Genomic DNA, 25,691 nt, shown 5'->3' with positions numbered 1-25,691 from the left:
AACTTCACAGAACCACAGCATGGCCTGGGTTCAAAGGCCCACAGCGCTCCTCCAGTCCCAACCCCTGCTGTGTGCAGGTCGCCAACCAGCAGCCCAGGCTGCCCAGAGCCACATCCAGCCTGGCCTTGAATGCCTGCAGGGATGGGGCATCCACAGCCTCCTTGGGCAACCTGTGCCAGTGCCTCACCACCCTCGGGGGGAAAAACTTCCTCCTCATATCCAACCCAAACCTCCCCTGTCTCACTTTAAAGCCATTCCCCTTGTCCCATCACCACCCACACTCACAAACAGCCGTTCCCCTCCTGTTTATCCGCTCCCTTCAAGCACTGAAGGCCACCATGAGGTCACCCCACAGCCTTCTCTTCTCCAAGCTGAACAAGCCCAGTTCCCTCAACCTTTCCTCATAGCAGAGCTGCTCCAACCCCCCCATGTTCTGTTATCACTCTTCTTCATTCTCTCAGGAAGTCCTCAGTGTGCTGCATCTCTTCAGGCCTTGTGGATGTGGTCACCAACACACACAGTGACCTCACCTCGCTAAGTTTAGCTGTTTGAGACAGTAAGACCAAGTCTCTTTCCGTTACTAATACTGGGTGTTTCCTATTCCACCAAGGAGAACATTCTCCTATCCATCTCCATAAATAAAATATACAATTAGTTGTGTAACTCCACATATTTGGCTTCACAGTTTGTTTTGCTGTTGTTTCTTCAGTGGCATTGGTTGAGGTTGGGATAGAAAGTACTGTGCAGGGTCCCTGACTCAGAAGATAAAGCAAAACACTGTGATGATGGATCACTTGCACTGAAATTGATTGGACTCAGCGCGCAGTTTCCCATCGTTTATCAGCCTGGTAAGGCTGGCTGAACGTTACGGCTGTGTGTGATGTAATGTCAGGATCACATCCTTGTTACAGACATTCGTGTTGGGATGAGCACTGGAGCTTCAGACACAGCCTTCAAGCAAACGAGCAGAAAAGCCACCCAAAGGCATCCAAAACCATGGATAGGTTTACCAACATCACCTGAGTGCAAATCCTGCCTTCAGGAGAAAGAGAAGCACAGATGCATTTCTGCTGAGCGCATTGCTAGTTTCTTCCTTCCCAGTGCCAAAGGGAGATGGCACACTGCGTCCTGGCACCTCTGAAAGCCTGAGTGAAGGCTTTCTGAGTGAACCTGACTATTTATCTTCCAGGAAGCAGCAAGGTATTTCACCTCATTCGAATCCCAATTTTCATCTTCAGGTGCTGAGTTCATCTAACTCAGAACTAGCTGGCTCATTGCTGTGCTCCATTTATCATCATGGTACGGAGTCCTGCTGCCCAGGGGGGAGCAGAAGCAGCTCCTGTTAACCCTCCAGCAGCTGCAGGCAGCCTACAGGTCAGGAGGAGCTGTGCTGAGCCGAGATGCTGGGCTGGCAGCACGTGGCACCAGCCACAGGGACAGGCGGGATGGGAGGTGCAGGTGGCACTTCAGACCTTGTCACCAACTGTATGCAATCAGGAAACAGCACCATTCCCTCCTTTGTACTTTTAGGGTATTTTTTTCCCTTCCCTCATCGTCTGCTGTGCAGCGAGCAACAAAACCCAGGGGCTGTACTACGACTGCCACAGAAACAAGCAGCTTCCACCCCCAGATTCCCATTTGCATCTCTGGCCTCTGAGCTTTGCTTTCCAGCAGAAGTCTGTGTAACAACAAGCTGGAAAGCCAGCGAGCAGAAAGGAGGAGCCAGGACATGAAAACAAGTTAGGAACCTGTATGTTTGGGCACGTCCCTTCCTCCCTAACAGTGGAGCACAGGCACAGCACGGGAATCCTGCAGGAAAACAGAGAATAGCGTTCTGTTTCTGATCTCAAACTGACAACTGAAGAGAATCGCTAAACCTGGATGGGACAGAATGAATAACAGCTGGAAAACAGCACGGGGTCAGTGAGCCTGAGCCCCTTCAGAGCTGAACAAGGCACGAGGCTTGCTGCTTCACAGTGCGTCCCGCTGCAGGAGGAAGCAACGTGAGCTGTACTCCAAGCTGATGTGTGCTTACTGTCATGTGTAATAGCTATCTGAACTCCAGGAAAACAAGCTCAGAGAATCAGGTTACGGTCAGTTCTCCCTCCTGATGCTGCAGTTTCCTTTTACAGCAGCTCCTTCAGTGGGTAATGAGAACGTCCCGACCAGCACTGCTGCCTGTGCTCATTGGGAGGGGCTGACAGCTGCGCCATCCCTGGAGGTGTTTGAGGCCAGGTTGGATGGGGCCCTGGGCAGCCTGGGCTGCTATGAAATGGGGAGGTTGGTGGCCCTGTGTGCCTCAGAGGGAAGGATCACGAAGCTCCATCAGGTCCCTTCCAGCCCAAGGCATTCTGTGATTCGGTGTGATTACCAGTAGCTACCGCAGTCCCTATGGATTGCAGCTCCCCATCTGGCTTCAGGTTCCTGCCTCACAAATCTGATTCTATCCAGGGCTCCAGCATGCTGACAGAAGGCACGATCTGCGACACTCGGTAGCTATCCATGCAGAACGCTGCTCAGCCCTGTAACACCTTCAGATCATCTCACTGCTCGTAAGCACTACAGCACACGGGGCAGTACTGCTCAACAAGACACAGATGTGCTCACTGTGCATTTCAGCAACGTAACTCAGGCTCCTGACAGAGCCAGCAGCAGTGACACGGCACAGCTCCAGCCAGAACTCCTGTTAAGGCGGATGGCATCGCTGGTGCTATGACAGATTCCATTCAGGAATGAAGTCTGTGCACTTCTAATGCAAGGATTTTCTTCTGAGGATTTTAGTGCTACAGCTCCGGCCTTCTGGCAGAACAGCCATGCAGGACAGGCAAGGACTTTGCACAGCTCTCTGCTCACATCCCGATGAAGTCCAATGAGCCCTTCAGAGGATGACAGTGACATTGTATGATCACTGGAGGTTATGACATCTGCCACATTCAACAGCTTCGTTTTCTCCTCTGATATCAGACATCCCAGCTTGTGATCCATACCATGAACTGCCTGTCCCACAAGCGGACTTGCTGGGTCCATCTTACCAGGCTGCTCCCAACAGACTCACTGTATGCCATAGCACATGTAGGAAGGACTCCAGTATCTTCAGGTGCATCCCAGGCCATGCAGCCATTCCGGTTTTCTGTCCTTCTCTCTGGCTTCTTACCCATGCTGGGATGGCTTCTTCCCAGAACTTGGAATTACTGAATGGAGCTTTGGGTGTTGTTCAAAGCTTCATTCACAACAGGATCATGCTCCTCATTGGCAGCTGTACCATGGCTTTCTGCACAGAGACCCACTGCACTGTACAGCAGTGAGGAAATCCTTTGTTATGAGCACACCAGTGACCTGTTTAACACCAACACCACTTTCTGTGGCATCATGAAAATTCAGAGTCAAGACTGTAGTTGTAATCCCATTCAAATCCATCAAAAGAGATCACCAACACCTTGGGGAGGTCCTGCCTGCAGAGAGGAATCACAGAATCACGGAATGGCCTGGGTTCAAAGGGACCTCAAGGATCACGAAGCTCCAACCCCCCTGTGCCATGCAGGGCCACCAACCTCCCCATTTCATAGCAGCCCAGGCTGCCCAGGGCCCCATCCAACCTGGCCTTGAACACCTCCAGGGATGGACGGGGCATCACAGCCTCTCTGGGCAGCTGTTCCAGCACCTCACCACTCTCACAGCACACAACTTCCCCCTGACATCCAACCTCCAGCTGCCCTCCCTCAACTCCAAACCATTTCCCCTTGTCCTGCTGCCATCTCCCCTTTCCAAGAGCTGACTCCCCTCCTGTTTCAGGCCCCTAGGGGCTGGAAGCAGTAAGCACTGGAATCACACAGCCAGGGCTCTTCAGGAGCAGCTCAGGGCTGTGCTGGGGCAGCCTGGCATCCGCAGAGGAAAGCTGGGTTTGACTGCATTCACCTGTGTGACAAAGTCACAAGGATGGGCAGCTGCAGAATTCTTCATGTGCTGCTCCTGCTCGCCCTTCACACACAGGAACGAGGCTGTTCAGACACCATAACACACCACCCTCCTTCCTGCGCTTCCACTCGCCCCCAACACGCAGCCCTGCAGCGCTGACCCGCACACCACACAGAGCGGCGTGCAGCTGGGCCCTGCAGCTCCGGATGGACGGCAGAGCACTGCGTGGGGAACTGCGGCCGCTCACAGCAACGTGGGACCATCGTGACGTGGTGCTCAGGGCCGTGATTGAGCAGAGGGCTGTTAGAGTTGGGGTGGGATGGTTGGGCTCTGGTTGGACTCCATCATCCTTAAGGTCTTTTCAACCTGAGCTGTTCTATGGTTCTATGATTCTATCAGCCGTCCAACATCACAGCACCCGTGTGCAGGGGCAGCAGAACGCATACGGACAGCAAACTGAGCGGGAGATCTGTCTGCGGGATGCACGAGGCAGCGAGCACAGAGCTGGACCTGGGGCGTCCGCTCCTGAGCTGGAAATCAGCTTCCGTTCCAACGCCGTGAGCCGAGGGTTTGAGCGTTCAGCGCCGCGGCGGGCAGCGCAGCACTGGTGGGGCTGCTCCGAAAGTAACGCCTCGTGTCTTCTGACGTCGGATCACGGCGCCAGAGGCGGATGTTGGTGGGACGGGACGGGACGGGACGAACCTCCTCACTGCCGTTCTGCTCCGCGCCGCTGCCGTGAGACCGCCGCCACCTCGCCGTGACCTGCTGAGTTTGCGGCGGCCCCGCCTCCTCTGCTCCCAGTGGACAGCGTTGCTGTCAATCAAAACTAGGTACCCGGGTGGGAGGGCGCCCTCTGCCGGCACTGGAAGTCGCGTAGGCGCCGCGAAACGCGCACACGTTCTGAGCTCGGCCACGCAGTGAGGTTCTGAGTGCAGGGACCTGACCCCAGGAGCTGCAGGGAACCATGCAGTCGGGGGGGCTGGAGGAGCCCTCTGCGATGCACAGCCCACCCCCGCGCCCTCTGACTGCAACCTCCGCGTTTCTGGGACAACTCTGAGGACGGTGACCCCATCACTGCCCTGAAAGGAGTGAGAAGAAAACCCGCCTGTAACATCACAGCTGTACCTGTGCGGGTCGGGCCTCCCCACGGCACAACGTGGCCGTTAGGGGCAGTCTGCGGGCACGCTGCCAGCCGGGCTGGCTGGGAGCTCCCAGTGAGGATCACACACGGGATGAAGAATTGCTAATTCCACCCAGATGTTGAATGCTGTAATCGTTTCACTGAAGTACAGCGCTGATGTGAGATTCGTACAAATCACGTGGTTGAAAATAGCACTCATTTGTAATGTATGCAGATTTGTCACATCTGGAGAACAGGAGCCGTGCGTGGGGCACGCAGCAGCACACAGCACTGCAGGACCCGTCACTGAGCAGAGCCTCACGGCCTCAGCTCTATGGACAACATTCCTTTCAGCTGAGAACTGCTGTGCGGATCCCAGAAGATGCACTTAAATCAAGAACAGCCCCATTTTGGTGGGCTCTGCTTGTTTGCTTGTTCTCCTTGCAAGCACGTTGCAGTGCTGCTGTAGGGGCTGCCATCTGACAGCAGTGCAGCCATGGCACGTCCCAGAGCTTAGGCTTAGGACAAGGCCCTGTGGCTGCAGGGCAGGCAGCAGCAGCGCAGTGCCGTACTGGAGGGGATGCTGCTGGCTGCCGTCATGCAGTGCCTGGCAGCAGGGAGCTGCACACCACCCCCAGCACCCAGCACGAAGCCGGTCTGTTTGCCCGCACCCAGTGTGTGCTGCACCCGTGCACATCCACACAGTGCTGCCCTGCGGCCCACGTGGCTCCTGCTACAAAGCTGTAAAGCTGCAGGCTGGGCACACAGCAGGAAAACCCTCGCAGTGCAGAGCTGAGTGACCGCCACAAGATGGAACACGGGACACCGACACTGCAAACACAGCCTGCTTCCAGTGCCTGGAGGCGCAGCACCAGCTGATGCAAGGCACCACCAACAGCTGCTTTCCATCTGTCACAAGGAACACAACCTTTTCCCGGACATTTCCTCTGCTGCTTTCTGCCACGCCGGCACAAACAACACAACAACCATCGTTTGCCATATTTATTTTTTTTTTAAACTAAGCTCTGAATTATACAAGTGTAAAAGTGGTTAATTCGCCCATAGCTTTTTCACACTCCTATAAAATATGACTAAATAGAATATCTCCAAAGTATGTACAGTATGATGGCAAAGCTGTCGTGCTCCGTCCCGGCGCTGTGCTCGGCCCTGCAGCTCAGCAGCGCTGTGCACAGAACAAACAGTCATTTGGCAGAAGGTCCTTTCCTGCTGCTGGGGGACACCAGGACAAAAACACCTTCCATCTGCGCCACGTGCGAGCTGTAAGTGTTAGGGCTGGTCTGCAGTGCCATAAAGCACTTTGCAGTGACTGTGTCTGTACTCTCATTACAGGAAGGGATGCTCTTGCTGTGTTTTCTTGCTGAAAATAATCACAGAACCACAGAATGGCCTGTGTTGCAAAGGCCCACAGCGCTCATCCAGTCCCAACCCCTGCTGTGTGCAGGTCGCCAACCAGCAGCCCAGGCTGCCCAGAGCCACGTCCAGCCCGGAAGCTGGATGTGTGTGCAAGTGTGTACACCTACACTGACAAGAGGGGGCTGCTTTAGCTTAAATACAAAAATCAAGGCCACAGAAATTCTCCATTCTTTTGACTTGAAAAAAAGCAGACTGCAAGATGCTGCCTCCCCCCGTGCTGTAGCAGTGCTGGCAGCAGCTCGCAGTGCTCTCAGGCAGCAGGGGGCCCCAGCACACTGCACCAGGCTCAGGCTGTGCCACAGAGCAGCAGCAGCTCCTACAGATTCCCTTCTTGTTTGTAAAGCTGCCCTGGTGGCGTTCCCTAACACCTGCACAGCTGATCCCTGCTGACCAGGTGGAAGTGGGACAGATGCTGAGCACACTTACATCAGGCCTGGAACTGCATTTCTCCTTCCAGGTTTTAATGAACAGAACTGCGTTCCACCCTGTCCTGGGTGAGCACTTCAGAGCTGACCAAGAGCTGCCACTGCACTGGAGCTGCTCCTCCACCTGTCTGCACATGCACTTCCAGGAAAGATTGCTCAGACCCAAAGCAGGGCAGATTTATGTCACTGGAGGCCAAATTCCATCGTTCACAACCAAATCTCTCCCAGCTTTGGGTACGTGGATGTCATGACTAAATTCAGCCTCCGACATTTTCGGATGTAAAAACCTGAAGTATCAGCTCTGGAGCAGATCCGTGATCACTGACTGATTGCTGAGGATGCAGGCATGCCTTAGTTTCAGCAGGGATGGAATTGTTTTCTTCAGAGTGCCAGATACGATGCTGTGTTTTGGTTCTAGGAGATGCCAGCAGCACCCTGACGGTCACAGCTGCTGCTAATGGCACTGCACAGAGCTGAGGCTGTCCACAGCAAAGAGCCCAAAGAGCAGGGAGGGAACGGAACGAGGACAGCTGACTTACAGTGGCCACATGGTATTTCATCCCATGACACCACGTGGAAGGAGTTTGGAAGAGGGTGGGAGCTCATCTCGCTCTCCTGCACTGCTGGGCACAAGCTGGGCATTGCTGGGGTGGTGACAACTCTGTGCACCAGCTGTTACATGCACTCCTCTGTACATATGGTCGTAACTGTTTGCCTTTGCTCTACCTTAGTAAATGGCTTTATCTCAGCCCACAAGTTGTGCTTGGTTTGTGTTCCCCATTCTCTCCCCATTCCACAGGGAAGGGAACGAGCGAATGAGCGCGTGGTGCTGAGCCACAGCTGGGGCAAGCCATGAGACCACAGATCCCTTCCACACAGCATGCATTGCCAGCAAACCTCCCTGTTTTTGTTGGTATTGAACCAGAGGAGCTCCGAAATCTGAACGTTCTCGTAACACTGTTGTTCCTCCTGAAATGTCGCAGGTGGCCTCTGGTGGTACGTTCAATAGGAACAGCAGATGGGAGTCCCAGGGCAGCAAGTAACAACTATTTATTTCAATCAACTAAATGAATAATTGGCCTCTGAAGAGTCACTTGGAGACAACTTCGCTCTGACATGGAGACACGAACGCCCCGTCTTCGTCCAGGCTCTGCATTCAGCGTGCTTCTCCGAGTGCCACACACACGATGATGTCACAGAGTACTGACAGTCACCACATTAGAGATACAGATACGATAAGCACTAATTGCAACAGGAACATCGAGGAGCTGTGGTGGTCAGAGGATAAAGTGGATGAGGATGGTGAATCCTTCCTTCCGAAGCCGCCCTCTCCATGCAGTGAGGCCGACAGCACGAGCTGCCCTTCAGCTGAGAGCACAGGGCTGAGCCTTGGTGCAGCCTGAAGGCTCTGTGCGAACTCGGGGTGGAATGGAGCCCTCCCTTGGGAAGCTGAACGTTTGGTGCTACGAGGAGAAGCCTGACTGCACGGCCTGAGCTGACTTTTCAGCCCTGGGATGAGCTTCCAAGATCCGAACGCTGATTTTGAAGGCTTTCAAACCACGGGATCTCACTGCGCCGCTCTGTAGTCATTCTGGGGAGTACAGCTCAGCTCATCAGCTCAAAAATCCCACTGTATCTTACACGTGGGCTCCATTTTCTGCAGTGTTAATTCCAGTGGAACTACTCATGTGCATAAATTAAGCGCATGCTTAAGTATATGCAAAATCTGAGCTCAGATGGCTACAAAATATCTTCTCAACATGACAAATACACACGAAAAAAGCCATCATGGGAGGTGCAGCAGACAGGGAGCCCAGCATCTGCCTGCTGTCAGCCACGGTGACACACAGAACAGTTTCTGTAACCCAGGATACATTGCAAGTGAAAGAAACATGCGGGACAGTGAAAAAAGGGAACTCGGTTGCATGCAGTCTAATTTCAAGTGTGTCATTATGGTCCTGTTTTCTTTGGCCTAAAAAAAATAAAGTAAGAAAAAACCCAACAAAAGAACACCAACGTCTCCTCACCTCCACAAACCAAACTGCATACAGCTCAAGGAGGGCTTTAAAGGGGGAGAAGGGGGTGAAAAGAACTGGATCTCAGGCATGTAATCAGTGAGATTCAGGCCCAACACACGGCCAGGAAAGCATTCAGCCTCCATCACTGCTGGAGCTTCCAGCAGCCGAGCAGCCAGGCTCCTCGACCTCAGAGAGCAGCACCACTCCTGCCTTTATGGAAGATAGAGTGACAGTCCCTCCTGCTCCTCGCACCCGTGGCTGCCAGGCAGGCAGTGCTTCAGCTCAATGCTGCCTGTCCTCAGCCCACCCATCTCCACCAGGGCCCAGCTCACAGTGCTGCTGAAGAGGGCATTTCCCTCTTGTTTCCTAAAAAGCTTGCAGGAATGGCATTCCTTACAGAAAATTCCAGAGGGGTGACGAGGCCACCAAGCTGCAAGGAGATTAAAAACAACGCACGCCTTCCCCTTGGAGACAAGGAGGAAAGGAAAAGACCGAGGTCTGTAGGGAACCGAGGGCAGAAAAGAGGCTCCTTGGCGAAGGGCACAGCAAGCGTTCTGGGCATTTGCATCCTAAGCCTATCAGCCTCATCACCCACCATGCAGGATCCCTCTGGTGGTGTTTCAGCATGCAAATTACAGCTGTGCAAAACCTCAGCCTGAAACCTTCCCTGCTTCAGCCTTGCTTTGTCCTTCCCAGCAAATCTATTAGTCGGTGTGTGATATGGTTACATATTACAAAGATCTTTTTTTTTTTCCCTAGCCCTTTTGTTACACAGGCTTGATTACTGCACAGGGATTTTAAGCTTATTGTCCTGGTACTCAAAAGGCAATGTGTGCCTTGGAAAATGAAAAGAAGAAAAGAAAAAGAAAGCAAACAAAAAACCCAAGAGCTGTGCTGGAGGAGAGAAGGGCCGCTGCTGCCGGGGGGCTCAGTTAGATACAGGAGGTGGAAGGCCAGGGCGCCGAGTTTGAATGATTTTTGGCTTTGGAGAATTCTTTGGGTCCTCATCTTCTTCCATGTCACTGTCACAGACGTGCACTACCACGCTGGGGGTGGATTCTGTTCCTGCATGTAGCTCGTATTTCTCTCCTGGAAGCAGAGAAAAAAAGTTAGATGGGAGGAAAACGGCCTGAGTGGCAGCGCTGGCACTTCTGGGCTTCCACATTCTGGTAAGGCAATGGGCACGTGCTGCTCCTACCTACAGTGAGAGATCTGTGTGGCAGATTGCAGCCACCATCACTGCAGCTTGTGGGGATCTGCGCCATGCATGGGCACTGCCTGAAGGGCATCCATCATAAAGGCTGGCAACAGTAAGACCAGTGCAGCAGAAGGGAGCCTAGGGGAAAGCAGTCAAGGGTGGGTGGTGATGGGACAAGGGGAATGGTTTTAAAGTGAGACAGGGGAGGTTTGGGTTGGAGATGAGGAGGAAGTTTTTCCCCAGAGGGTGGTGAGGCAGTGGCACAGGTTGCCCAAGGAGGCTGTGGATGCCCCATCCCTGCAGGCATTCAAGGCCAGGCTGGATGTGGCTCTGGGCAGCCTGGGCTGCTGGTTGGTGACCTGCACACAGCAGGGGTTGGGACTGGAGGAGCGCTGTGGGCCTTTGCAACCCAGGCCATGCTGGGATTCTGTGATTCTATAATGGTGTTTTGAACCAGCACAAGTGACCAACAGCACTAGAGAGAAGAGAACAAACACAGAAGTTCATGGTTGAAAAGAGGGTCTAGAACTGAACCTCACCCACTGGGCTGAAGGTGTAACTTAAACTGCTGGTGGGTTTTTTTTCATTCAAAGGCCCAGCTTGGAGATCCACTGGGCTCTGCAGCATGCCAGCTGCAGGCAGAAACATCATACATATCTGTACAGGGATCTCCATACATTAAAAATAAAGCACCACATATCAGTTCCAGATGGACTTAGAAATTCAATGCTCTTTATGTGGGGCTCCAACAAATTCTGTCTCCAGAGGTAAGGTTACACTCTATAAATGCTTACCAGCAGGCTAAATGCTTATGCAGTACATTAGATTTTCAAACTACCTACTACTCCAAGTCTCCAGCTGGTGAGGAAGATGCAAATGTCTTTGGAAGAAATGGATTCACTGAGGAAAGTTAGGATCAGACGTTGGGCTTTCAGCCCTGCATTCATTCAGCTGCCACTACAACTGTTGGATTGTACACAACATGTAAGGAACTGGTTATTACCTTGCAAGGAATTAAGACTAGAAAGAAAAAAGAAGTCCCAAGAGTGAGATTTCTGACAGGATGAATTGGTCCTTTAAAAAGGTCAGATGATAACTACTAGCAACACTAAAAACTAGCAGCCATTCCAGGTAATGCACTATCATACCTTCTACATTGGACTGCATGTCATCTCCCTCATCTCTGAGACCCACAAGCTGCCTTTACATTCAGACAGGATTAACAATGACCACACGTACACCTCACAGCTGGATCATCTTCCTAACACTGCTCCAAAGCAGTGGGACCTCATCTCTGGAGATTTTCAAGACAAGGGGAGACGTGGCACAGAGGGACACGGTGCGGATGGGCTGGGTTGGGCTGGATGATGGAGATGACCCTGAGCAGAAATACAGACTGGAGGAGCAGACCTTGAGAGCAGCCCTGCAGAGAAGGACCTGGGGGTCCTGATGGGTGAAAAGCTGAACGTGAGCCTGCAGTGTGCATTGGAGAGGGTCCAGAGGAGCCACAGAGATGAGCAGGGGGCTGTCAGCCTTCCAGTACCTAAAGGGAGCCTACAGACAGGAGGGGAGTCAGCTCCTGGAAAGGGGAGATGGCAGCAGGACAAGGGGAAATGGTTTGGAGTGGAGGGAGGGCAGATGGAGGTTGGATGTCAGGGGGAAGTTGTGTGCTGTGAGAGTGGTGAGGTGCTGGAACAGCTGCCCAGAGAGGCTGTGATGCCCCGTCCATCCCTGAAGGTGTTCAAGGCCAGGTTGGATGGGGCCCTGGGCAGCCTGGGCTGCTGTGAAAGGTGGAGGTTGGTGGCCCTGCATGGCACAGGGGGGTTGGAGCTTCGTGATCCTTGAGGTCCCTTCCAACCCAAACCATTCTGTGATTCTGTGATTCTATGATCTTAGTGGTCTTCTCCCACCTTTCATCATTCTGTGACTCCAAAGCCACTGCACACTGCATGCCAAATGCTCCAAGAGGAAGGTGAGGTCCCACTATCACTAGCTGACCTGCACTCAGGTACAGTGCTCCTAAATACCTGCATACCTAAATGCAGCACAACTGGCTGTGCTCAGTGTTGTACATTAGAAGAGAGATAGCAGTCCCTACCTCAAAGCACCCATCGCTTGCCCATGTTCTTCATTTGGACTTGTATTTATTCCAGCTTAGTGCAGAGCAGTTCATGTTAGGAAGGTGGTGTGGGTTTGCTCCTGCACTGGCACACACAGTTCTGGGTCTGTCATCACAAGCCGTTTGTGCTGAAAAGTTCTCAGTCCAAATAAAACTTGGCTGGCTTGGGACTAGAGGATGTGCTGCATTTCTGCCTAAAAAACAGAAGGCAGCTACCGAATAATGGCTACAAGTCTGACATCTTGCTGTGAGAAATATTTCACTGCTGTGATACCATTAATGTTGACATTTAACTGCTCTATTTTTGGCAGCCTTTCCTCTGAATCCAAATTGAGCAAAGCATTACAGGTCTTGCTGATAGGCTAAAATATAAAAAGAGAAATAGCTCGGTTATGCTGCGCTGAGAAATTATATGGTTTTTCTCTGCCTATTTTCCCTGCGGGCTTCAGCTAATTTCTCAGCTCTGGGCTGACGTCAATGCTGCCAACCTGCACTGAAGGCCACATTGGTCACTGTCAGCTCCCAGCAGCTCTGCAGGGCTGTGCACACACAGCACCGGGCCTCTCCTGCACCAACACCACCAAGGAAATCAGATTCACTGCCCTCTGCAAAGGTAATCATCCCAGTTCAAATGCCACGTTCTTTTACTGCTCAAACCCTTCCCTGCAGGGCTCTATGTGCTGACAAGGAACAGTGGAAATAAGCACAGACACGAGGAAAAATATTCAGATGCCTCTGGCACAAGTCACTGCAACAGCAATTAATGTCACTTTGCAAATCAAAATGTGATGCACTCACAAATTGGGTTGTAAGGCATGCAGTTATTTCTGAGCACAAATGAGGTAGGCACTCAGTTCTGTACTCACAGTTATTTGTGCCTGCAGAACTGTGGCTCAGAATGCAGAAAACCTTTCTACAGCTGAGCTGGGAACAGGGCAGGAGCAAAAGGGACTCGTATGGAGTTGTCCCTTGTAAACCTAAGTGCTGGTTGCAGAAAAACACTCAGCTAATGAATACAAAACCCAAATTCTATAGACACGGCCAGTTATCCCGTTGGTTGTGATTATTTCTTTACCACCACCTCCAGCATTAAAAACTCACCTAAATCCACAGCAGCTAAGTTGGCAGAGGAATGCCTGAATCACTGCAACCAACTCAGCCTTATGAGATATGGGCTTTCCCAGCTAAGGGCAGAAGATGGGTCAAGCAAAAGTGACCTTGCTCTGATGATGCATCTCTCATCTAATGAGGCTCTTTTGTCCAGCAAAGAGAATGTTCATATACTTAATTAATCAGGAAGAAAAGGTAATGATGTCATGCAGCTAACTCTTCCCTGATTCTGCCACGCAGTCAGAGGTTAATGGGTTCAGAGCTGTGCTCTCCACGTTCAATGTCATTAGCATCAATAAAGTACCCTCCATGTGTAGTCCTCCCATCCGTGTGCTGTACAAATAGCACGGGTGGGCAGCAGAGAAGCGATACCCCATGCCATGTGAGCCTTCCCCAGGGAGGAGGAGCTGCTCTCTGGGAGTGCCACTGATGGCAGGAGCAGCCTGTCCCCCTGCTGGCAGAGTGCTTTCTGCACGGTCAGTGCAGCAGCTCTCGTACACAGCCCCTGGCAAGGGGAGTGAAGGGCAGCATGAGCCACAGAACGGAGCACAGAGGATGGACAGAGCTGGAAAATATTCCGTATCACCCTCTGCCTGCCCCTCCACCTCCTCTGAATCCCAACTGGAAGCTCTAGGAAGTGTTCTGTCTGGAAATACCTGGGGTGGGTGGAGTGCAGGTCCACGTGAGGCAGCTCTGGGCAAGGCTTCCTGCTCTTCTCTGCTGCTCCTCTGAAGCAAAGAGGGCAGAGCAGTGCAGGAGCTATCAGCTGTAACCCTTCAGAACACACACAGAGGAACCTTCATCTCTGGCTGTGTTTTTTGCACGAGTGTTTGCTTGAGGGCATTCAGGAGGGGCAGAGCCTGCTGGGATACCAATGGAGACTGGGAAATGTGGAGAGAACCAAAGCTGGTACCAGTTTGTCTGTAAGGGCTACTGGAGACAGTGCCTGGCTGCACTGGCTTTCAGATGGGGACTGAGACTTTGAGGATGAGCGCTTACAGAAGGCAGGAGGGAGCACAGGGAGCAGTTCAGTACATCAGACTGCAGGTGGCAAGGGGAGGCTGCTCCATGCTGTGCTGCAAAAAGCCAGGCAGGGCGGTTGGTGGGAAGGAGACAGGTCTGATTTGAGGAGGAAGGCACAAAACAGAAGATCCACGTGGTTGTAGTTTGAGATACAAAGGCTGAGCTGCAGGGAGAAGCAGCACAGGCTGTGGAGAATCTGGGGTAACAGATTTGATGGAAGCCAAACAGCAGCAGTGGGGAAAGGAAGAAAGAAATGTGCACATTGGGAGAGGGCAGGGATGGGGGTAGCACTGCTCCCCTGAGAGGAAGGGACTAACTGCAGTGCCAGGAAGGTGGCTTCTAAACCACTGCACACCAAAGGGCAGAGCAAACCTAGAGGCCTTTTGTCCTTGAGGAGAAACTCTGGAATATGCACTGCCCTGAAGACAGTTTTGCCTTCTTGCAAATACGTCTCCTATAAAATTATTTCCTGTATTCCTCACTGGGATGTCACTACTGCTTGTTAAAACTGGCCAGTACACAAAGGCCTAAATTAGCCAGCAGCTTGATGGGTTGCAAGTGCTCCTGAAGGAAAGAGCTGGGCCTGGAGAGCCATCAGCCAACCACACCCCCAGGTCAGTGCAGCATCTTTGCATCATCAGTGTTAACCTACTGGAAATTCTCTCAACAGTGGAAGTATTTTCATCAGAGATTAATGATCCCACTTCTTTATTTTTATGTATATCATGATTCCTCTGTACTGAAGAAGTTGTAGGCTAGCAGTCACAACCAGGCACAGAGAAGGTTCCCACCTCACTGACTGAGCTGCTGCATTCTGTTTGTATCTCCTTCAAAGTTCTCACTACATCTGCAGAAAGTGAAAAAATACATGAATCAACCAGAAACTAAATAAACGTGCTGAGATCTTCCCTAAGAATTTAGTGCACCCTCCCTGAGCTCAGTGTAATGCAGGAAGAACAAAATCCAGCTTCCTACGTGTGTAGGAAAAAGAAGTCCATCAGCCCAGTGAAGATGCTAGGAAGGCATTGCTGCAGCCACAGCCACTGCATAGAAGCACCTGTCCCCAGATGGAGCCTGGACAATAACAACACACAGCCAATTTGCTAACTGATTTCTTAGCTATTCATTTCACCCTGGAGTGAATCTCCCTGTGTGAACATGAGGATGGTTCAAGTCCATGCAGCAGCTGCAGCCATTATGGCAGAGTGCTGGGAAAGGAGATGACATGTGCATGTGGAAGGGGCAGGGCTGCAGGGGCTGGGGTCCCAGTGCTGTGTCTTACTTTCACAGCAAGGTAAGCAAGCATGACTCACATGCACATAAAGGCACATAAAGAATCACAGAATCACAGAATGGCCAGGGTTGGAAGGGACCTCAAGGATCATGAAACTCCAACCCCCCTGTGCCATGCAGGGCCACCAACCTCCCCATTTCACAGCAGCCCAGGCTGCCCAGGGCCCCATCCAACCTGGCCTTGAACACCTCCAGGGATGGACGGGGCATCACAGCCTCTCTGGGCAGCTGTTCCAGCACCTCACCACTCTCACAGCACACAACTTCCCCCTGACATCCAACCTCCAGCTGCCCTCCCTCAACTCCAAACCATCTCCCCTTGTTCTGCTGCCATCTCCCCTTTCCAAGAGCTGACTCCCCTCCTGTCTGCAGGCTCCCTTTAGGTACTGCAGGCTGCACTGAGGTCACCCCGCAGCTTCTCTTCTCCATGCTGAACAAGCCCAGCTCCCTCAGCCTGTCTTTGTAGTGGAGGTGCTGCAGCCCCCTGATCATCTCTGTGGCTCCTCTGGACCCTCTCCATCAGCTCCCTGTCTTTCTTGTACTGAAGCCCCCAGCCCTGGACGCAGTGCTGCAGATGAGGCCTCACGAGAGCAGAGCAGAGAGGGACGATCACCTCCCTGTCCCTGCTGGCCACCCCTCTGCTGATGGAGCCCAGGATACCAATTGCTTTCCAAGCTGCAAGAGCGCACAGCTGGAAGCTGTTCATTATTTACATGCTTAATTGAGTTTTTCTGGTCCTCAGGTATTAATTTTTACCAAAACATAGGATCATAGAATCACAGCATGGCCTGTGTTGCAAAGGCCCACAACGCTCATCCAATCCCAACCCCCTGCTGTGTGCAGGTCACCAACCAGCAGCCCAGGCTGCACAGCAATCAGTGTATTTAAATCAGTGTCGTTAAGGTAATATTCCTCACAAGACAGAGTCACAGAATTCTGGCTCAGGCTCATACAAACATTGAGCCCTTTTTGCTGGGTAAGGCGTAGTTACACTTTTCATTGTGCTGCTGGAATGAGAGCTAACTGTAAGCGCAGTGAGGAGCACAGCACTGCCTGCTGCACAGCAGCGAGCTCCAGCGATGGGATCCTGAGCAAAGCTTTGCTGGGATTTGTTTTTCAGTGAAATCCTCAACATAGTAACACACAGCTGAGACCTGCAGTGCTATTTTGGAGCCACCACTGCAGTTAACAAGAATCGATCTCTCTCCCGAGTGCTAAAAATAGGAAGAAGAGCACACAGTGACTTCTGCTGCTGCTCCCTGCAGGCTCCTTCAATAAGGCTGGATCTGACCTTCACGCAGAGGGTGGAGCAATGAGGGATATTTCACATCCCACTGCTGTAGAACAGGGATTGATTTATTGTCCACGTAACGAGGGAATTCGTTTTCATGTTTCTATTTATAACACTGCTGCATCAAAGGAAAAAAAGGAGTTCTTGTTTTCCTTTTGTTCAGCACTTTAGTAGCAGAGCATCAATTCTGGGAGTAATCATCTGCCACGCAGGACTAACAGTTAGACCTGACACCTTTGTCAGTGGTCTCCCAGCCCAAAGGAAGTAAAATGCAGGAATCTTCCCTTGGATACGTGCTGTTCCCTTGGGAGAGATCCCACGGGAGAATAAAGCCAGGTGGTCCCACAAACCTACTGACCCAGAAGCAGCTCCCTGCACCCCACAGCCCTGGCACACTGGCAGCCAGGCAGTAACACTGAGCACAGGGACGAGGTGCCTGCAGCGGGTGGCTGCTCTCACAACAAGACAGCAGCAGCAGTAGAGCTGCAAGGACAACTCCCATATCCCGTAAGGATTTCAAAAGTGAACTCTGCTGAATTTTCATGAGCTCTCCTCCCCAGCCCGCCAAAACTGTTATTGGATTTGATATAAAGTGCACTGGCACGGGCTGCCGAGGAGGGGGTGGGTCACCAACCCTGGAGGTGCTCCAGAGCCTGTAGATGTGGCACTGAGGGACGTGGGTTAGTGGAAGGATTGGTGGGAGGAGGATGGTTGGGCTGGATGACCTTGGAGCTGGTTTCCGACCTTGGTGACTGCATGGTTCTACTCTAATTCCACATGAGGATAATTCAACATGCCATTTTTCCTTATAGGTTATGAATGTAAATTAGACTAATTTTAAATGGTATTTCTTAGGGCTGGAACTTGAACATTTTCCATTTTCAGAACTGTAAAAGGGATGCTCTAACAGCAGTCAAAGAAAGCTCTCCATAAATACATGGTAATTAAATTGGAAAGTAAATATCTGCTAAATGAAAAGTTTAAGCTTCATCAGATAAACATTTTCTAAAGGCAAAGCACCTTTCAAAGATCCCAACCAGCTTCACACCTTATCAGCTGGTGAGGATGGGAAGACAGAATAAATCTGTCTGCATTGTCCATTCTTACCTATTTCACTTTTTAGAGACTACACCTAAATCCCATTCCTTCTGCATAACATTTTCAATAGAAAACGAGCAGTCCCAACAGAGCAGTCCTGCAGGGACGTGGGAATGGTGGTCCTCTCTCATCAAACTTGTTAACTGAGACGTTCTCCCCTCTGTTGGACGTGCAGTGATGCCTAAATCATTGAAGGACTTTGCATCTTGGAAAGCACTGCTGAGCAAGTGTGATTTAAAGCAAATGCTCTTTAGGTTCACAGACAAGCGTTTGTCCAACCCCTGCACAAACCATCAGCTGTCTCATCTAAACATAAAAGCAAGCACAAGGATAAACTGTGCAAGCAAGCTTCCATCTGCTATTCAAACAACACGTTAAGCGAAGAACCAGTTACCCCAAATCAGCTTAACTCCAAAGCTGTAACGCAACTTGCAGCCTTTACCCCAACTGCCTCTAGTTATTCTCTATGCTGCCATTTCTCGTTTGCTTTTTCCAACAGATTTTCACCCAAGGACCACAGGCTTACCTGGTCCTAGCTTAGAAACTGCATAAAGGAGGTCGTAGTTGATGACAGGTGTTGCATCGTCTATGGGCTGCCACCCTACAGGTGGGGAGGCTGGAGGCGAGATGAGAAACTGTTTTGCAGGCTGTGGCGGAGCCAAATGAAGCTTGTCTCCATCTGTCTCAGAGGTCTGAATCTTTAAAGCATAACAAATACACTTTAGTTTAGGATGGGGAAATGGAACGATTACTCAAACCATACACTTCCAATCCCAGGTGCCACCCAGGCGGGGTTTCAGCAGACCAGGCCTGCAGGGATCTGCTCTCACCTTACAGACGGCTCCCTGCGGTACACAGGCTGTGGGGGGCTGTTATGTGAGCAGGGCTGCACTGTTTGTGCCTCCTGTATGTGTCCTCTGAGGATAAGGGCAAAGCTTTTTCTGTTTCCACAGCTTCTAAGTTCAGAGAGTCGTGAACTCAATAGATATTGTTGAGCTGTGCTGGTTTAAGGCCCTAGCTAAAAGCAGATACAGATTAGAAACCACCCATTCCTGCACCGAGGCCTTGTCAGTAAGTTCAGAAACCTTTCTGAAGATTTGGTACATGGAGATGCAGTGAGAAAGGAGTCCATCGTGTTCCTTAGTCGTTTGCAAATCATTACACTCGTTTTATTTCCGTCCATCTTAAATTATCTAGTTTGATTCTTGCTTTTCTTTGGGGCTGTTATTAAAGAAGCTTTGGCATAAATGAATTACGCCACAGCTGCAGCCATAGCTGAGCAACTTCATAACCAACTCAGCAGCAATACTCTGGATTCACATGAAAGCAAGTTCAAGATGAACACCCTGCTACATGTGAATGGATTCTGTGCTGCTCCACTCCACGCTCTCCAGTACTTCTAGTTCTGGAAGTGCTTATTTGTTCTGGCTCAGCTCCATGCAGACACACGTTGCTCCAGACACTGTGCTGCTTCCACTTCTTCATTCCCTGGACACAGCTAATAAGCTCTGAGCTCACATGCACTGGAGAACATAGAGAAGATACCTAAGTGGCTTCGCAGGAAACCAGTTTAGACATGGAGAGTAATCACTATCATGCATGACTTTGTTTTTCTGGAGTTATCTTCCTATTAACCTCTTGATCGTCCAGTTGGAGTGCAATAACTCCAGCCTGCCTACCAGCAGGTTTCAAAATCTTTCTGAAATAAATTCTGAGCCACATCTAGGAGATTAAGGCATGTAAAAGGGGATTGAGGAAGATCTTCAACACCTAAATCCAACTGTAAGATCTTCTGAACTCACCTAACCTGCTGAGAACATTGGGCTTTTTACAGCTGTAGTTTCCCACCTTCCTAAGAAGGTTCTGCTTCAGGCAAGGCTCAGATCAGCACTTACCCTGCCTCAGTTGTAAAGATTCAGGAATTTATCTGCCTCTTAGTTTTGATGAAGATCTTCAGAACAGATCCTAGAAGCTCTAAAGCCCTAACCTGGCAGCTCGAAGCACATGTTGTTACTTCTAGGCACTAATCAGTATCTCACAAACGACAGAGACCATGCTTTTTCTTAACATATGTTTAGAAGAGATTCTCAGCTCAGCATTCTCAACCTCCCTCACCCTTCTGTGCCCAGCTGGGAGATCTGGGCTCCTCTCCCTTGGCCAAGAAGAACGGAACCTTCCCCTCCCCCTTGCATTAGATGGATCCAATCATGTCCCCAGGCCGGGACATTGCTCTGCTCCCTTCCTTCTCCCTTTCACTTGAAATTAAGGAGATTTTGTTGTAGGATTGGGTGGGGTTTTTTTGTTGTTGGGTTGTTTTGTTTGGTTGTTTTTAATAAAAATTCACATTCATTCAGTCAGACTTTCTGCTTCTCACTTCTGCCTAACTGTGGCTCAAGGTTCTGCTCTTCAGACCTACTTCTTTCATGAACCATTCCCACTTCTGGTTTTTTATGGTTAGGGTGTTACCCACAGCATCAAATGCTGTATATCACTGAGCTGTGGCACTGTGCACTGAATGAGCAACCTGTCCCAAGTGATCCTTTCAGTTAACTGCAGACCAACTGGGCAGGCACAGCTCAGGCAACACAACGACATTTGAGTAATGCTTTAGCAGAAATACTGGGCAAGGGAGAAACATCTCTTGTTTTGATTCAGCTTTATTGGACAGTATTTCTATAAGGGCCACACACTCACACAGAAGTGGATAGATTTCATTACCTGTGCGAAATACAACTTTAACTTCTTTCCTCTGAACTGTGTTTCATGCAGCTCTATTCTGGCACGAGCAGCTGATTTGGGACTACTAAAGTTTATCCGCACGCGTCTGAAGCTCTTAAACAGCTGGAATGTCACACAGTCGTCGTAGGCACGGAACAGGCCTTCAAATTTTTCCTGTGAATGAAAAAGAAATAATGCTGAACATGAAGTTTGTGCTGGGTGCAATCAGTCTGTGCTAAACCACGAGCTGGAACTCGGTGACAGCTGCTCAGGCAGTCGGTGCAGCAGTGCTCCTGGGGTTGGCTGCCCAGCGAGGAGTAAAGGCTGCCACAAGAAGAAGCCACAGAAAACACCGGTCTGAAAGTGACAAAATGTGGGAAATACTGGGGGAAGGAGGCTTCAAATGGAGAGCCCACCAGCAAGTAAACCTCGTGAATGTTGAGCAAAACTGATAGCACAGCGACTGCCCAAACAAAGCTGCAGTGGGCATCCAAGTGGAAGTGCCAGGCCATGTGAGCTCATGGGGACAAAAGCAGACATTGAGCTGAATAACAGCAGGGTCAGCAGACAAAGTCAGCCCTGCTGTAACCGAGGGTTACTTCCAAATCTCTGCTGCTGGCACTGTGTATCATAGAACCATAGAATGAACTGGGCTGGAAGGGACCTCAAGGATCACGAAGCTCCAACCCCCCTGTGCCATGCAGGGCCACCAACCTCCATCTTTCATAGCAGCCCAGGCTGCCCAGGGCCCCATCCAACCTGGCCTTGAACACCTCCAGGGATGGACGGGGCATCACAGCCTCTCTGGGAGCATTATGTTCTACTGGATATTCTGTCATTCAGCTCCTTGGAGCACAGATAAACCTATTCCTCAGGAGTCAATGTAGCAGCAAGAAAAATATTTATGTAACTGAAAATAGTGACCTGTTCTAGGGGCCAACTTCAGGCTTAAAAATGTTTAGCTCAGAACAGCGTGTTCAAAAGCACCTGATATAAATATGAAGATTTTAGCATTGCACAGGGAGGTCTGAGATGGGTAGAACTAGAAATGAGCAGAAAACTCAATTTATGTCATCTGATCAATACTGTTCTCATCTGTTAATCCTCCAAGCAGGACCAAGAGCCCAAAATGCGTTAGTAAGATAAAGCTGGAGCTGTGAAGCTGTACCTGGGACGCTAACAGAGCGGTGGGAGCCCCATGTCAGCACAGTATGCTGGCTGAGGAGTTAACCAGGAGAGCAGATCACAGCAAGGAGCATGAAACTGATGTGCATGTACCAGATCTCCTCTCATTCACTGCCAGCTCTGTGGTCTTCTTCCCCAGAGCTGATATTCCATCTCTGGCATCCCTTCAAAAGAAGCTCCCCGTGGTCTATTAAGCTTTCATGATTTTCATTTCATTTTGCCTGACCTCCCTCACCTCTTCCTCTCACCACAGAGGACAGCTGGGAGGAAACAAAGCGCTCGGTGGTTTGGCTGAGGGTGAATAAAGGCACACAGAAATGCCACAGCCCGCAGGAAGCTGACAGGTTTGCACAAGCAGTCTAGTCCTATCTCCCGCCATTCAAACTGCCACCACGTCACACCTTGGTTTCACACGGGTTGTTTTGCTGCTTTTTTCTTACATTTTTGCACAATTCGATTTCCCTGAGCTGAAGTCTGTTTTGAGTGGCATTTGTCTCAAGGTCAGCCCAGAGCAGCAGCCCTCAGCCCTGCCATGCTAGGAGTTTTGGTCACAAAGGTGAAGGAGCCAGGGGTACAGGGGACCAGTGTGTGCAGAAGCCTGCACAGCTCTGCATCATCTACGTAATTAGTAGCAGTGAGAAGCTAATTAAAGCTTCCATCTGAAAGCTGCCTATTCTGTCTGTTTCAGCCTTCTGAAGCAGTGTTGGTTTTACAGCACCTTAAAGGAAACAAACACATATGCGCACACACACACAGGAGACAATCAGTGCACTACAACAGCAGTCCCACTGGCTACAAGTAAGCAGCAAGGAGAACACTTCCAAGCCCCCTGCAGCAGCTGAACCACAGGTCAACAATGTCAAACCACTGCAAAGACTAGGGAAGTATCTCTCCATTGCAATTGAGCATGAAGTAGGAGAACTATTTTCCCTTTACCAGCACAGCAGTGTTTCCTTGCCCTGGACAGCCAGCCCATGGTGGGGTGGGGTTCCGTGGTCTCAAATGTGGCTCCAAGAGCAGTGAGCAGAGCCAATGTTCTGGGCACAACATTCTGAACAATACTGAGATCCATTCTCGTTAGGCACCACGAGGGACAGATGGGAGTACCTCCAAATCAAGCTGATGAAGGACCAGACACCAAGCATAACACTGGGAGAACATTTAAGGCACCGTGGACTTTGTTCTGCTCGCTTTTCAGTGCGATAATGCTGCAGCTTCAGAGATCTCACTTTGATTAACAGGCCCAAAAAACACCAGGGGGGAGGAGGGAGTCAAGCCCTCTATTTCCAATTAACACAAAGCAGCCTACCCACAGTGCAGGCACATCTCCTGCCCCCACTGAAACTGCACAGCACATTAAAAAGATCCCTAGTCTGAGGTTTTTGCACATTTTCAGCTGATAATAATAATGACCTCAGCAGAGGTCATTAATCATCAGTGGCAGCTAATGGGCCTCAGCTGCATCTTGAGCCATCCCAGCTCCTCCCAGCTTGATATTAATTCCCAGGAAATGTCTTATGCCTTAATTGCTGTGGGCTGTGACTTCTAATATCTGCTCAGGGAACTTATTTGGACAAAAGTCTTTCAGAGCCATCCTGATCTATAAGAAAATGTATCACATGTGCTTTCAAGACTTAAGCAAACTCTCTCCCTTTCAAGTTTGGTGGATAAATAATTCAACACCCACAATCATCTCAATTCAAGACTTTTAAAGTGCTCTTAGGATCCAGGATTGTTGAAAGGCTTTTAAGAAGCCTCTGAACTTCCAGTACAATTTCTAAACTTCTTGGAAAAAAATAATACAAGAACATCCAAATGGAAGTAGTGGTACTGCTGTACCAGAGTAGGAAGTGAGTGAAACAGCTTTACATAAAGCCATTACACCTCATTAAAGTTACAGCTTTTGTTGCCTGTGTCCCAGAAGCATTAAGCCAAACGGGAATAAGTTCAGATAAAGGCTACTAAGATGAAAGAACAACTCACTAAATAAGAAATTAAAAGGCTTGGCTTATTTAGCAAAGCAAATCCTGAGAGGAGACCTGACCATCATCAGCAATTTACCAGGATGACACAGAGGGCAAAGAACAAGAACTGAAATGAAAGGCTGTGTTGGCATAAAGCAGGCAGAAAGGTTGCAAACATCAGGATAATGGCTCGGAAATAGCCTTCCAATTACAGCAGCAGCAGCAAAAGATATTTCTAGGGCTGAATCTGGTTAGTTTGTGTAAGGGACTATGAGAAAGCACTGGAAAACATGGCTGCCTGAATTAGAATTAGAATGGGGTTCTGCCACAGCAAGTTCCTTCCAGCTCTACAGCCCTGTGATTTATTTCCAAACATTCCTTTCATGCATAGCTCCGCTGGTACTGTGCTCATTCAGGACAGAAGCCAAGGCCTAATTCAAATCAATGGAAGTCTTTCCACAGACATCAGTGCGCCTTGGATTGGAGCCCTAGAACTCAGCACACAAATGGCATGTTATTGTTCACTGTGTTTGCACTCATTATCACCGCTGTTACACACTGGATTTAGGAGATGGCTTGATTGAAAACTTCAGCCTGATCCTTGTTCCTGGAGTTCTGTAGGCAAACAAGGCAAACATTTTTCAATTATTTCCATTCTTCACGTTCATTACATAAAAGAGAATCACAGAATCCCAGCATGGCCTGGGTTGCAAAGGCCCACAGCGCTCCTCCAGTCCCAACCCCTGCTGTGTGCAGGTCGCCAACCAGCAGCCCAGGCTGCCCAGAGCCACATCCAGCCTGGCCTTGAATGCCTGCAGGGATGGGGCATCCACAGCCTCCTTGGGCAACCTGTGCCAGTGCCTCACCACCCTCTGGGGGAAAACTTTCTCCTCATATCAGTTATCAGTTTCCCCAGAAGAACCTCATCTCTCAGAGCTCAATGCCTTCTGTTTCCACACAGCCACAGCAGTGCTAACACTGCACACCTCTTAATGGTGCAAGATGGAAGATGAAATTGGACAGGCTGTGCAAAGGCTGTGCTCTTTCAGTCTACAAACAAAGCCACCCTACGAACGAAGCAGTTCCCAGTTCCCAGCACCAAGGCTGGGTGGGCTTGCTCAGCCTAGAAGGACAAGATGGTCACTGATACCGAACACTTAAATAATACTATGAGTTGCTTTGATACAATATACATCCTGCTTTCTAGGATTGTACATCATAATATATGACACCACTTCCAACAGCTGGAAGTAAATTCACCACTAAGATATGCTGGAGCCACTTGAAGGGCACTGGAATGGGTTAATGTGGTTGTGTAGGCTTTTGTCACCTGAGAGCAAGGAAGATGGAGGGCAGCTGGGAGAGCAACTGCAGGATGGCCATGGTGCTGAGCCTGTGGCAGGAGGCAAAGGTGGGTGATCTCTGCTTGGGATACAAAGAATAAGATGCAGCAGAAACATGTTGTGTCTGAGGAAAGCAGGAATGGTGAAGGGATGGAAACGAACCGCATTAAAACAGCCAGCAGTGCTGGTAGGAAACGAAGAGTGCCAATTAAAAGATTTGGGCTCAATTTCAGAAGGTTATTCAGCATTAGGTCTGTAAAATGAAAAGTGAAATGCCATGGCCTAGAGGCATTCAAAAAAGGCTAATTACTTCCATGAAAAGGTAGGAAGAAGAGATTAGGGGACGGCAATACACCTTTATTTTCCAAAGCCCATAAGAAGGGGCTCATTTCTAAAAACTTGTTTCAACAAAACTGCCAAGAATTCACTTTAGGAGC

General features: G+C 50.2%; 1 protein-coding gene across 2 annotated transcripts in view; it reads right to left on the bottom strand.

The window, feature by feature from the left end:
* Positions 1–6,022: 6,022 nt before the first annotated feature.
* The window catches only part of RCAN2 (regulator of calcineurin 2), a 78,067-nt gene continuing 58,398 nt past the window's right edge, over positions 6,023–25,691 (bottom strand). For both annotated transcript variants that reach the window (XM_048935390.1, XM_048935391.1), the window contains 3 exons: positions 20,763–20,936; positions 18,571–18,742; positions 6,023–10,001 (listed from right to left, as the gene is read on the bottom strand). In XM_048935390.1, coding sequence (XP_048791347.1) covers positions 9,841–10,001; positions 18,571–18,742; positions 20,763–20,936 — 507 coding nt within the window. In that variant the 3' untranslated portion in view covers positions 6,023–9,840. The remainder of the gene's footprint in view (positions 10,002–18,570; positions 18,743–20,762; positions 20,937–25,691) is intronic.

This window comes from Lagopus muta, chromosome 2 (genome assembly GCF_023343835.1).
Source record: "Lagopus muta isolate bLagMut1 chromosome 2, bLagMut1 primary, whole genome shotgun sequence".
Classification (NCBI taxonomy): domain Eukaryota; kingdom Metazoa; phylum Chordata; class Aves; order Galliformes; family Phasianidae; genus Lagopus; species Lagopus muta.
This window is presented reverse-complemented; position numbering and strand designations above follow the sequence as displayed.